The sequence below is a fragment of the Hemicordylus capensis genome, chromosome 4 (assembly GCF_027244095.1).
Source record: "Hemicordylus capensis ecotype Gifberg chromosome 4, rHemCap1.1.pri, whole genome shotgun sequence".
Lineage (NCBI taxonomy): Eukaryota > Metazoa > Chordata > Lepidosauria > Squamata > Cordylidae > Hemicordylus > Hemicordylus capensis.
In genome coordinates this window covers 170,368,648-170,382,839 of record NC_069660.1, presented here as the reverse complement: position 1 = coordinate 170,382,839, position 14,192 = coordinate 170,368,648, and the positions used below count along the sequence as shown (strand labels likewise).

At 44.3% G+C, this 14,192-nt stretch overlaps 1 protein-coding gene across 8 annotated transcripts in view; it reads left to right on the top strand.

The window, feature by feature from the left end:
* Positions 1-14,192, top strand: part of RELL2 (RELT like 2) — a 43,776-nt gene that overhangs the window by 23,108 nt on the left and 6,476 nt on the right. For 6 of the 8 annotated variants that reach the window (XM_053250264.1, XM_053250262.1, XM_053250261.1 and 3 more), the window contains 3 exons: positions 2,489-3,074; positions 5,073-5,209; positions 6,464-6,592. In XM_053250264.1, the coding sequence (XP_053106239.1) occupies positions 2,489-3,074; positions 5,073-5,195 (709 nt within the window). In that variant the 3' untranslated portion in view covers positions 5,196-5,209; positions 6,464-6,592. Of the gene's footprint in view, positions 1-2,488; positions 3,075-5,072; positions 5,210-6,463; positions 6,593-8,443; positions 8,487-9,633; positions 9,759-14,192 lie in introns of those variants that run through there. The other 2 variants (XM_053250267.1, XM_053250266.1) reach the window with 2 other exon arrangements.

Here is a 14,192-nt window from a genome sequence, read left to right as displayed (position 1 = left end):
AGCAGCCTATGAGCCATGCTGATCAAATGGTAATAGTGGAAGGTCAGGTTTGATATGCTAAAAAGGAAAGAAGTAACCAAGAGTTTTTGGCACCCTAGGCAAAGTGCGGGGCCCCAGCTGTAACTTGAACCATTGCCCAGACTGGCCCAGCTTCTGCTCCCAGCTTGTTTGTGGTGGTGGGTCACTCAGGGGCGTATCTAGGGTGGGGCAGGCAGGGCACATGCCCCGGGCGCCACTTGAAGGGGGGCGCCATTTCTTAAAATTAAAAAATTAAAAGAAAATGGCCACCAAAAACAAAATGGCCACTGGACATGCTCAAATGGCCTCTGTGAGGCCCTAGACTATGCCAGGCCTTGCAGAGGCCATTAGAGCAAGCGTGGTGGCCATTTTGTTTTCAGCAGCCATTTTTTAAAAGAAGAATTATTTTTAAAAAATAACCGCCGCTCATGCTCAAATGGTGCCTGTGAGGCCCTAGAGGCCAGTGGGAGGAGGGGGAAACTTTGCAGACCCCCCCCAGCAGACCCCCCGAAGGGGCTACAGGTAATTTTTTTAAAAAATAATAATATAGGTCACTGTACGCATATTCAGATTGGCACTATGTACAGAGAATCAGGGCTTGTAAATACTGCACTGAAGTTTATGAGCTAAGATTATATTCATTTGCTCTTACTTTGCTTCTTGTGATAAGTGAGTTAAATGTGATGTCTTAATAATATGGCTATTAATGGTGAGTTTGTCTTTGAATCAGTGTGAAATCCTTAGTATTAAGGCCCACTGGGAGTTTCTTGCTCTTTCTCTCATTTTAACTGTCTTTCTGAAAGACTAGAATATATTCCAAGCAGTGACACAGTTTACTCTGCATATCGTTTAATTATTTTCAGAGTATCTGGGAAAAGTCAAATTCTCGATTTATTTTTAAAACTTATGTAATTGTGATGCTACAATGTATAGCAGAGAACTAGACAGGCACTTCTATTTAGTTTTTCCAAGTATACCTCCGCATAATATTTAGGTATTTCATGAGCCCCAGCATACTGAAATTTGTAGTTTTGCAGCATTTTTTGGTCTGGCTACGTCCACTGCTAAATAGTTTTTGAAATATTAAAAGATTAACGAGCTTGACTTGTATTTTTGAGCTGATATTATGGTAAAGTTATCTGAAAGATGGGTGTCAGGTGTTTGGACAGGGGGCGCAATTTCAGTGCTTGCCCTAGGCGCTATTTTCCCTAGATACGCCTCTGGGGTCACTGAGGGAAAAGAGTCAAAGAGCTCGCCTCAGAGCCCACCGAATGTCCACCTTTCCTCTATATTGTCACCACCTCCCTCCTCTGAGAAGTGCAAACCCTGCAATCCACAGGGCCAACCACTCTCTCTGGGAGGCAGCTAAGCTTTAGCATGCACCACTTCTGTTTTGGGTTTGGGCACTTTAAAAACCAGGGTGGAGGCTGTCATCTGAGCAACTGTAGCAGTAACAGAGTGAAGAGAGGCAGGGATGGGGTGAGGACAGAGCACACAGAGGGGAGAGGAGAAGAAAAGCAAGTCATAGATCAGCCAGGAGGCAGACCCTGCTCACTCAACATCCACCTGGGGAGCTATGGTGCTGGCAGTGGCACAGCAAAGCATTCCTTCTCTTTTAGCCAGGCAGGCAATATTGTGGGCAGATGGTGGCACCCACACCCCACAAAATGTGGATACCTGGCTGGCATACTGCAGTGCAAGGCAGCTTGGCACTCACCAAACATGATTCAGTTGCTCAGGCAGGCAGCAGAGGCCAATAAGTGGTGCTCTAGGAGACCATCTAGGTTTGCCTAGTAGACGGGCTGGACCTGGAAAGAAGGTGCTGAAAGGGAATGCAAAGAGCCTCAGATGTAAACATTGGCATGCTTGCCAATTAGAATTGGGGGAGGGGGCATGAGGGTCCACAGGAATCTTTTCCTGAGGGGAGGAAGCAGCAATCCTATACCCACCTACCTGGGAGTAAGCCACATTGAATTCAATGGGAATTTCTCCATTGGGGTGGGTGGGTTCCAGCAAGATGAATAGGTTTGCCAGGTGTTGTTAGGCTTCAATTTCTTTCTTGAGCTTTGGGGAAATAAATCTTTGGGTGAGCAGCCAGAGGCAAGAGGGGCGATCAAGCTATTTTCCCTAGGACCCATTCCAGGCCTCCTTCTTCCAGGCTTAACCCCCGCCCTTTTCTCAGTTTGTTCTCCCAGCCTTTGTCTCCTCCTCTCTTTTTCTATGGGAAAGAGTGATTAAGGAGGTGGGTGCCAATACAAGCAAAACAAATGGATTTTAAAACACATGGAGAAGATATTAATAATTGTGCACTCATGATAAGTTAGGTTTGATTTTAAACCCCACCCTCCAACATTTTTAAAGTACCAAGGCCTTCTCCAACAGCCACCAAGTATCAGGTGGTCCTTAAGTCCTTACAGAATAATATGTCACTGTTGGTGTATCTGACCTTTATTGTTTTTGGTTTTTTTAGATTCCATGTCACCCATATTGGGAAGAAACCTGGTTCCCATGATTCACAAAGGGAGTCGCTTCCCAATAGCAAGCAAGATCTCTATGGAGACCAGGAAAGCCATAACAGTGAGAAACACCAATGGGAGGGGTCTCAGAATGGTATAGTTCACATGGATGGTCTTCAGCAAGAAAGATTCCAACAGGAAGATTCTACGAGTGAATCTGAGAGGCGGAAAGATGATTGCACAGATGCGCCAACTCAAGGAGAGAATCCACTGAATGAAACAACTAACTCAGATGTTCCCATGAGTGACCCAGAGAGGAAAGAGCACCTTAACACAGGCTCATTACAAGAGATGAGCCTCCTAGGGACTACCATAAGCATCACATCTGACCAGAAGCTTTTAGATCTTGAAGAGCAGCTTGTCTCAGAAGACCTGGAGGAGACAAAGAGGCTGAATATGAAAGCTGATCACTCTGATGGGAATATTCAAAGGGCAGCTAACAAAATATCAGAAAGTGAAAGGAGTCAAGTTCTTCAAGGCGGATCCAGACTAGATTTGTCTGGAAATGTGATCAGTAGGACAAAGAGCACAGAACATGAGGTAGATACTGTTATATCCTCTCTTTCTTTGCCCCAGAGAGTTACCAGTTTCTTTTTCCATGCACCAGGTCCTGGTGAAATACAAATGAGAAGCAATGAGCAGTGATATCAAATTTATTGGTAGTTATTGAAGATCAATCCAGGCAACAACTCCAAAACAATGTTATCTAGCTGCCACTGAATGAACCATGGGTTGTTTCTCACAAGTTCTCTTGAGATGTTGTAAGAAGATAAACAGCCAATGAATAATTGCTTATGTTTATTGCAGTGGCAGCTGGTGGTTCCTGGGACTAGGCAGGGCAGATGATGGGTAGAGCCACACGTAGTGAGAGGTGGAGCCAATTGTGGACAGCGGCGGAGGTGGAACCAGGACTAGATGGGTGCCTTAGCAATAACTGGTGAAGTGTAGATTTGTAGCTATTGGGTGGGATCAAAATACAAACACACATATCTCAATTGCTCATCAGCAGAGATATAGAGAAATATGGAAAACATCATTGCTTTCTTGTGCTTAACAGGATGACAGTAATGTGCAGATTTGTATTTACCATGACAGGATCAAAACACAAGTACACACAGACACAGGAAAAGAACTGTACAAGCCACAAGTAAAGCACAGGCCAGCTACAAAAGGCTGCTTCTGTGGAGAGTAAATGCATTCTGAAGTCACCACGATAGCTCTGTCTGCCTGATTATTTAAAAAATGAATACTAATAATAACTAACAAGAAAGAACTCTGAGCCATTGTACTACAGTGGTTAGTGTGCTGGACTGGACTGGGGAAATCCAAGTTCAAATCCTCATTCAGCCATGAAACTCACTGGGTGACTCTGGGACAGTCAATTATCTTTCAGTATAACCTTCCTCATAGGGCTGTTGGGAGGATAAATGTAACCATGTGCACCACTCTGAGATTCCTGGAGGAAGCACAGGCTATATATGTAAAAGTAAATAAATCTAGATAAGTCACAGGTAAAGCAGAGACAGTTACAAAAGTGGAGAACAAATGCATTCCAAAGTTACAAGGGCAGCTCTTCTGCTTGCCTATTTAAAAATGTGTATATAAATAATAGAAAATTCACAGGTTTTTCAATTATGCTTGCTGCAGCTATAAACCATCTCCTGTAACTTAGAGGAAGCAAGGATGTATGTGGACACCTTCTCCCTATTCTATACCTGCTGAACAGCTGGGTGTTATTTTCTGTCCACCTTGGGTACTCACCACTTAGCCTGCATGTCCATCCTAGCAAGCAACAAATGTTTTTAATAGAGATCACTTCCTTAATTCTTGCCCACTGAACCATAGCCCGCAGTGGACATATTGATGTTATAGATACTGGCCACAATCCAGAGAAAAACCTGGTTAGCTCTCTGCATAGCAAACAGATTTTTAAAATTATTTTCCTTCCAGCATAATCTATTCCTTCTCTGCACCGCACCTACTTGGAAAGCCACATCTGCAATTATTTGAAAAACAGTTTGGACACAGAAATCAATGTATATGTCCTAAAAGACATTCTGACTTCTTATGTCAGTTTCTAATCTAATTAATTCAGTCTTACGCCGTTTGCCATTCCTTCCAATGTTTTATGGCATGTCATTTTGGGAATGGGCCATAATGCTATGTATACAGATCAGATCAGAGAGCAAGGGAGAGAAAGCAGAGGTTGCATTCATCCTCTCCAAACAGACACAAAGAAGTCAGCAAAAGACCAGACTTCTCAACAGCCGGCCAGCCAGCCAGCCAGCCAGCCTCCCTCCCTCCCTTCTCTCTAACCAAAATGGTGATTGAATTCTTCTGAGTAGCTAAAAGAAAAGGATTTCCCCACCCTCTGGCCACTCTTTGGCTATGTGAGGAGTCAATCATCCTAGCCCTCATTGATTGGTTTATAGAGTGGTCCTAGGGCGCCCACTTTAAAGAAACAAAAGTGAGCATGTTTATTGGCTCCTGCCTTGTTAATAGTTTAAAAGATCTGGGGCTTTTTATTTGTTCTTTGAGGTTGGTGCTACTGTTACCCATCTCACAACTCTTAAAGCATCAGCAGGCTGTAGGCAAGAACAGCAGGGAACAACAGAGGAAGGCAGTAGGCACACAAAATGGAAGCAGAAACAACATGGCTGACTGAGAAATTTAAGGTGAGCGCTGCCCACGTTGCCCGTAGATAAGATCTGCTCCTAGTTTATTAGAAAATAAGTTCTAGAAGCAGGAAAAGAACCTGGGCACAGAATTAGAATATGCCTACTTATAGGACCTGGTGCAATTTTTGCTTTTTCCTGTAATACACATAGTTTGAAATCCAGTGCTGATGCAGGCAGCCATTTGACTTAATAATTTCTAAAAGAAATTTCAGGCACCTGGCAGATTTATCCAGTTAAAACATTTTTAAAAAATGCATCCCCCCACTATTTGAAACATTCCTCTGAGAAGGGGAAAGGGAAGTAACTTTGATTCTCACAAGGGCCAACCAATCAACATTCTCTACAGCTGGCTTCTGCTGGACATAGGAAGAAACTGTGCTCCTGAGCAGGGGTGTAGCCATCATTGGGCGATTGGGTTCAAAGAACCCGGACCGCTGCCCCTCAGGGGCTGTGCCTCGCGGCCCCAACATGCTCCCCGCATCTGACATCAGATGCAGGGGGTGCTGGTTTAGCTCCTGAGTGGGGCCACGGGGCCCTGTCTGGGAGTTAAAAGGCTGGTGCCGCATTTGCAGCGTGGCCAGGAGCAGCTCTTCTCTGTCTTAGAGGCAGGGACAGCCGCTTCTGGCTGTGCTGTGAATGCAGCGCTGGCCCTGATCTAGCTTCCGAATGGGGCTGCGTGGCCCCGTTCAGGAGTTGGATGGCCAGTGCTGCATTCACAGCGCAGCCAGACGTGGATCTCCCTGCTTTTAAGGCAGGAAAGACCTGCTCCTGGCCACTCTGTGAACGCAGCACTGGCCTGGACCTAAATCCCAAACGGGGCTGCGTGGCCCCGTTTGGGAGCCAGACCATGACCCCCACGTCCGATGTCAGACACGGGGGTGTAGCTAACCCTCAAATCTGACATTAGACATAGGGGGCAGGGTGGGCGGGGCCATGGTGGCGGCCGGACATGGGTCGCCCGCAGTCTGGCTCTGCTAGTGCCCCTGAGCTTCATTTTCTGAGAAAAGTTGTGCATATGATCTGACCAAGCCAGGATGTGTGAAGATCCTCAGTAGGCTCGCCATGCAAAATGTTGTAGTCCTTACTGGTTAAGGTTTATTACCGGTTATGGTTTCTTGAAAGGGCAAAACTAAGATAAAATAAAGAGGTAGGGGCGGTAACTGTGGAACACTTTCAGTGCAGGGAAGGTCAATATTATTATGTTGCTAAACAAGATAGCATTAAAAATATGTTTTATATGCATGCATGCAGGTGAAGCCCATTGTTGACCAGGCAAAGTATTTTTGCGTAGATGACCTTTATAGGAAAGTTCAAGAAATTAAATGTATGTAATAACTTTTTATTGATATAAAGGGAAATAAAAGAACAGTTTTAAATTTGTAGGATTTCAACTTAAAACATTATTCATTTTATTGAATAATTACCATACATAATAAATTTGAATCACAGTAAATTTGAATTTCAGAAAGATCTTCTGCTTCTCTTGGACATGATATCATTTTGTAATTACTGATATGATTATTGAGTGTTAAAAATCTATTGAACAATAACAGTTTAAAAATGAGCATTATATTCCAAATTTCTTCTCAAAATTAAAAAAACAACCACCCACATTTAAACCTTTCTCCCAGCATATTGCAGTATAAAAAGTAGTGTACCAGCTAATTTCAGGGGCTAGATTGGTTACACAAAAAATTTGGTATCTGTAGGTAATCAGGAAGTGTGATTTTGTTTTGCATGAATATGGGTGTGTCCTGAAGTGAATTGGAGGTAGCAAGGAGGTGAAAACTATATTTTTGACAAGCCAAAAGGCAAGCTTCCCCCCGCCGCCCCCTTAAGTCATTATAAAAACTGAAAATGCAATTCAGAACAAGCTTTGAGTAAAAGTTACAAGACCCATTTTAATATCTTCTGGGGTAGCTGCCTTGTGACTCTGTTGTGATTAAAAGCTAGAATAGAAATATCTTTAATAAAGAAAGAAGTGACACACTGAAACTCAAATGCAATAAAAATAATAGGAGTTGTTGAAGTCAAATATGGCTGAAAAAAGTGTTTGCCTGTCTTTGAAGAGGCAGAAATGAAGAATTGTAAACTATTCTAAATAAGTTGTTTAGATTTCTAGTACATTATTATAGTTTACAATGGATTACAGCATATTCATTCTTACAGAACACCACGAGGTGATGAAATAGCCCCAAATGTCCTTGTTTTGACAGAGGTAGTTTAGTGAATGAGGGAGAGAGAACAAACTGCATACTGTACATGTAATAACCATAAGCACATACTAGTTAGAGATAGTTCATGTTATTTTGGTGCCAGAGGCAGAAAAATTCTAAAATAGTGACTTCTTATGGTGGTAGAAACAATAAACTAAATAACTAATTAACCACTCTTTCATAATACTTCAAAATCTGCTGCCTGAGCTGTGCCCTATCTAATGGTAATATTTGTGTTTTTAAAAACATGTTCCCCTAGTACAAATGAGGTTTTATTTTTATTTTTTTAAAGAGCAGAATTGTGTACTCCAGCCCTTATCGTTTTTCCATGTCCACAACATACAGTAGGTCCTTGGTCAGGGCCCGCTCCCACCCCTGGCCAACTGCTCTGCGTGGGATCTATCCATGCTGTGGGCACAGAGCTGGTCTCAGGGATCAGCAGTGAGCCCTTCTGAGGGCCCTGGACTTTCAGTAGTTGCCCAGCAATGACCAACGATGATGGCCAAGTTTGTAGTATCCATTATCATGGCAAACATGTGAAGCAGTTCTTAGACTGGAAACGTTTCCCCCATTTAATATTATAGAATCATTGTTGTGGCTCTCTAATCCCTTATCTACCTCATAAAGCTTCAGTGAGGACTAATTAACAACTGCTTGTAAAACTCCTTTGGGGCTTCCCGGTACTTAATAATATTTGCTCTTCCTAAAAGGTTTCTTGTTTCAGCAGTAGTGCCCACCTATCCTGTGGCACAAGCACCACTCCCTCCCTTTGCATGGCCTATCTCCCACTAGCACAACCAATTAGTAGTGCAGAAGGTCATGTCAAAGCCTACTTTAGCCAGTTCAGTTCTAGGGTGCACAAACTGACCTTCCAGGATCCCTACCACCCTCTCCTAACCCCTAGGGCCTCCCAACATGGCTGCTTTTTCATACAAACTGCCAGTATAATACTCTTTATTTCTGGGTTATGTTTTTTTGGTGTTGTTGTTATTATTTTTTGCCTCCTTTCTCCCAGGAGCAGAACTTGGTGGTGCAGGACCCAAGAGTATCTGTGTGACGTAAGTTTCATGCTCTAGCAATCAACAGCAGGATGTGGGTATGCTCATCTACATACAACCACTCCCAGTTTTGTGGTGGAGGGGGACCAAACTGGCTGGCAAGTTCCTGTGTGCAGGCACGGATTTGCTCCACTCTCACCAAATTAACATCCTGTCATTTGATTTTTTGGCCTGCTGAGTCCAGGTGAGCTCTTTTGTTCCCCTAACCAGCATGCCTGCATGTCCATTTGCCCCCGCTCAGGCTCGGACTGGCCCACAGGGCAACAGGGCGTATTCCTGGTGTGCCCTTGTACCCCGCCACACTCGGCAGCAGTGAACACTCCCACCCTTCAGTACCCATTCTGTTCAAAACCTGGCACCCTCCCCACATACATTCCACTGCCCTTTCAGGGCCCCCAGTCCGGCCCTGCCCCCGCTTTGGGCATCAGAGCTCTCTGACCCCAATTGCTCTGAAGCACAAGCAAACTCCTCTCTCTTAGGCTTCTACAAGCTGGTTGGGTCTTACTTCTTTGGAGACCACAGTCATGCTTTACTGTACCCAGAGACCTTCTGGGGTCATACAAAAAATTAGGAACAGGACAGCTCAGCCATAACCATTTTCTTTCTGGTGGGCAGGCAGGATAATCCTTTGGACAGTCCTAGCCTAAGATGGCTACCACTACACCAGAGTTTAGACTAGCTTCACTGTTTTATATCCTATACTCTCCCAGCAGCATCAAAATCACATAATGGGGCTGGGGTGGGGGAAGAGAATGTAGCAAGGATGATAGCCTCCCCAGATTCCTGCATACAGGTATCATCTGTCAGTCAGGTGTTGCTCCCAGTGAGGCATGTTAAGGCCAGGAGAGTTCCATTGTTCCCTTAATGATGCTATTCATCATCCAGGAATAGCATGATGTTGTGGATTAACCTGTTTCACAAGTATGCTTCCAGAAAGAGTTCACAGTACTCTCACTGCTTACTGGAAATATTGATGCCTGCAGCTGCAAGCTACAGGGATCCACTTCTGCAAGTGTTCAAATCCCCTAGCAGACTCCAAGTAGACAGCTACAGATCAGCATTTCCACAGGCATAAGGGGAGAAGCACATAGGGGTGGAAAAAGTGCCATCTCTGTCATAACAGTCTGCCATCTCCACTACCCCCTAGGGAGGCATCATGCATGGAGAAACTTTGGGCCCCCAAGAGATCAAAGCTCATTGTGAGAACAATACTCATTAGAAGGGAGCTACTTGGAGAAGTCAGAATGAAAGTAGCAAACAGAAAACAAGATGGTAAGCTGCTCAGTGAGGAAGAATACTACTAGCTAAATATGTCCTACCCAAAAAGGTGAAAACGAGGGGTGTGCAATTCGGATTTTGGGTGTTTCGATTTGGATCAAAATCAAAACACCCCTAATTTGTTTTTGGGTCCGAATCTGACCCATCCGAATCACCCCAGATTCAATTTGGATCCGAATTAATCCAAATCTGAATCCAAATTGATTTGGATCAAAAAACGGGTCCCAGGGCCCAAAGAGTGGGGTGGTAGTGCCTAATGGGTGTAGGCTACCACCCAAATTGCAGAGGAATTGGGCAAAGGGCTGGTTTTGGGTGAATTGTTGAAGTCTTAGTGTCTTTGGGGCAGATTGGGGCATAAAGTGGGATCTGGGGTGGAAGGGAGGGTGGTAGTGCCTAATGGGTGGAGGCTACAACTCAAATTGCAGAGGGATCGGGCAAAGGGCTGATTTTTGGTGAATTGTTGAAGTTTACACATCTTTAAGACTTTCCCCCATAAGGTATAATGGAGGTGTATCGCTTCACGTTGTGGGGAAGGGGTGGCCTAGAGCGGTGTGGGGTTGGTGGTAGTGCCCAAGGGGGGCAAAGAAACTACCAGAATTTTTTCAAAGGATTTGGGCAGAGGGCTGATTTTTGGTGATTTGTTGAAGTTTACGCATCTTTAAGGTTTTTCTCCATAGGGAATCATGTAGGTTTCAGCAGCCCCATAACTACACTTGGGGGGGCACAGGGGTGGCCCAGAGCGAGTGGCAGTGTAGTGAACAGAGGATGCCAGCCACCCCCATGGGTTTCTAACCCATGGGGTACAGGGTTCTGTTGTTTCTGAGGTGTTCTGAGTGTAGATTATCTGGTAGCAAATGAGATTTTCAGTACAAACTATGAATCCACTCTCATTTGCTATCAGAGAATCCACACTCAGAACAACTCAGAAACAACAGAACCCTGTACCCGATGGGGTTAGAAACCCATGGGGGTGGCTGGCACCCTCTGTTCACTACACTGCCACTCGCTCTGGGCCCCCCCAGTGCCCCCCCCAAGTACAGTTATACCCCCCCTGCAATTTGGGTGGTAGCCTCTACCCATTAAGCACTTAACTTAAACTGAGTAGTACCCCACTGCCTTGTGGGTGGGAGTGGGGTGTAGTTGGCACATGGCAGTTGACAGTTGGTGCTGTTGAAAAGACAGTCAAAATGAAAAATAGAAATGAAGGTGTGTAATGAATCCTCATAAGGATTCATTGACTGAATGTTATTATACACCAAAGAATCCAAACACTTGAAAAATAGTGACCACACGCTTTGCTCCATAACTCCACTTCTATAAGGGCTAGAGCTTAGCTTTTTTTTTTTTTTTTTTAAAAGAAAGCTGGGAATCTGGAGGAATTAACAGGAGGGATCCGAAACTCGAATCAATTCAAATCGAATCAGGCGTGATTCGATTTGTGCCAGAATCTAGGCAATGGACCACAGGGGTGATTTGTTTTGTCTCCGAATCACTTGAATCAGCTAGATTTGGGTACAAATCGATTTGTACCCAGATCAATTTGCACATCCCTAGTGAAAACACAGCTTCTGCAAAGCAAAGCTTATATTCTGGAGTCTGAAAAACAATGATTTCAGGAGGACAACAAGAATAAAACTCATACCTTCACAGGGCAACACTAACCACAGAAGCAAACAACAAAGAAGCTATTGATAATGGGAGCTTTGTAGTCTCCCAAGGATCTGACCCTTGCCATAGCCTCTTCCCACTCCACCAGTGAAAACGTATGGGATGGTCATTGATCTCTGCTATATAACTTGGTACTGAATGATTCATCTGTGGAGCTGTAGCTCAGTTAGAATGGCACCAGCACAGGTACAGTACACGTCTCAAGTTCAGTTGCCAGCTGTAGATTGTTAGGAAGAGAAACACCTACTGCTGTAGCAATGCAAGGAGTTGTGTGATTACATCAGTCAGATAGCTGCCTGTCTCACTTGGCCTCACCTACTTTTGATTTCAGCCAGCTCCCTTCAGCCCCTCCTGTCTCATGCTGGCAGAGAAAAAAGACTGAATTAAGCAGGCCACTCTTCTGATCCTCCTCCACTGCACCCCAGAACTATACATGTCTTCTCCCTTATGCTGCTGCCAATGTCTAGTGCCCCCTCTCCCGGCCCTTGTAATATGTGGAAACCAAGTTTTGGCTAAGCAACTCTCCCTTCCTTAATAACTTATTAAGGCCAATAGGTGCCAGTTTGTGAATACAATACTGAGCTAGATAGACGAATGGTCTGACTCAGTATACGACAGCTCCCTATGTTCTCCTTTGCATTTTGTTTTTGCAAGCAATAGTTGGCACTTGGCCACCCAGCGCATTAGAGAGGGAAAAGAAGAAGAGCACCTTGACTCTTCCTTTAGTATTGGCAGAAAGGAGGATACTGAGAAAGGCAAACTATCCATCTTGACACACAAGGCTGCTTTGTTACTAAGGGTTCACAGTCCTTCCAGCCTTCCCTTTTTGGTCTCTTCTGAATTCTTCTGATGTCATAGGAACATAGGAAACTGCCATATACTGAGTCAGACCATTGGTCTATCTAGCTCAGTATTGTCTTCACAGACTGGCAGCAGCTTCTCCAAGGTTGCAGGCAGGAATCTCTCTCAGTCCTATCTTGGAGAAGCCAGGGAGGGAACTTGAAACTTTCTGCTCTTCCCAGAGCGGCTTCATCCCCTGAGGGGAATATCTTGCAGTGCTCACACATCAAGTCTCCCATTCATATGCAACCAGGGCAGACCCTGCTTAGCTATGGGAACAAGTCATGTTTGCTACCACAAGACCAGCTCTCCTCTCATGGAATGTCATAGAATGTCTTCATGCAGGAAGTTCTGCCAGTGGACCCCAATTCTTCTGCATCTCCTCTGCAAATTGGTTGGCAAATAATCACATCAGCATGTCAGTCAATGACATTTTTGTAACTCTGCTTTCTCCAACATTGCTGTTGGAGGGAATAGATAGAGGAGATGGAAAGAATGAGACTGATATGCCAGTGACCCCATGTATATAAAGAGTAATCATTTATCTAAAAGCCTTCGTTTTAAGATAAGATGCTTTATATTTCCACTCTTGCTCTAAAAAGCAGGGGAATTGCAAGTTGGAACCCATCTTAAATCTGTGCGATATGAGCTTAAGTCTGCCATTTAAGTCTTTACAGCTTAAATGGCATGGAAGTTAAGGTTAAGTTGTAATTTCCATGCTGTTTAGAGCATGGGTGAAAATGATCTTAACTCATGTCTTAAACGGAAGGTTTTTTGATAAACGAATTCACAGGCTTTTTGAAAGGGAAAATCTGGTTGGGCACTGTGGGAAAAGAAAGTTTAACAATGGCTCTTACTTATGCTAAGTGGAGCCTCCATATTCATAGGCAATATCTCTCCAATACAGAAAGTTTGTGTTCAAAGACAGTTTGCTGTCTTGTGTGCCCTTGCAAGACCTCCTGCTATCTTGCCACCATGTCACATTCCCTCCTCAATCCATTTAAGAACATAAAGAAAAGCCCAGCTGGAACTGGCCAAAGGCCCATCCAGTCCAGCATCACACCTTACACGGTGGCCCAACAAATGCATCTGGGAAGCTTGCAAGCAGGGGGAAGAGAGGGCTAACCTCCCCACCCCACCACATTGGTGTTTCCTAGCACCTGGTGTTCAGGGCATGCAACCTCTAATCTTGATGGAAATATACTACTACTAAGGTTGATAGCTCTGTCCTCCATGCATTTGTCTAATCTCCCTTTAAAACTGTCTAGATTGGTAGCCATCACCACATCTGGTGGCAGCAAATTCCATAGTTTAACTATATGTTAGTAGTACTTCCCTTTGTCTGTCTAGAATCTTCCAGCATTTAGTTTCAATGGATGACCCCAGGTTCTAATTTTACGAGAGGGAGAAAATCTTTGCTGTATCCACACTGTGCATAATTTTATACACCTCTATCATTTCCCACTTTACCGGCTTTATTCTCAGCTAAAAAGGCCCAAAGGTTGTAGATAGGGGAGTCATTCCACCCCCTGATCATTTTGGTTGCCCTTTTCTAGCTCTACAACAATATCCTTCTTAAGATGTGGTGACCAGGATTGTACACAATTTTCCAAGTGCCTTAGCAGTCACACCATAGATTTACTATATTGGCAGTTGTTGCATTTTCAGTTCCTTTCCTAATGATCCCTAGCATGGAATTAGCCTTTGACACACTTATGTCGACCTATGCCACCTTATCCCACCTTGTGTGCCTGCACAAGGCCTCTTGCCACCTTGCTTCCACCTCAGTGGAGGGAGAAGAGAAGAGCCCATAAAAGGAAAGTGAGGGAGAAGGGAACACTTGTATAAGTATACAAGTGCCAGACCCGCACCTAGAGTCTTGTTCTCGAGCAACTACTTTCAGATTTAGGAAGTCACTTT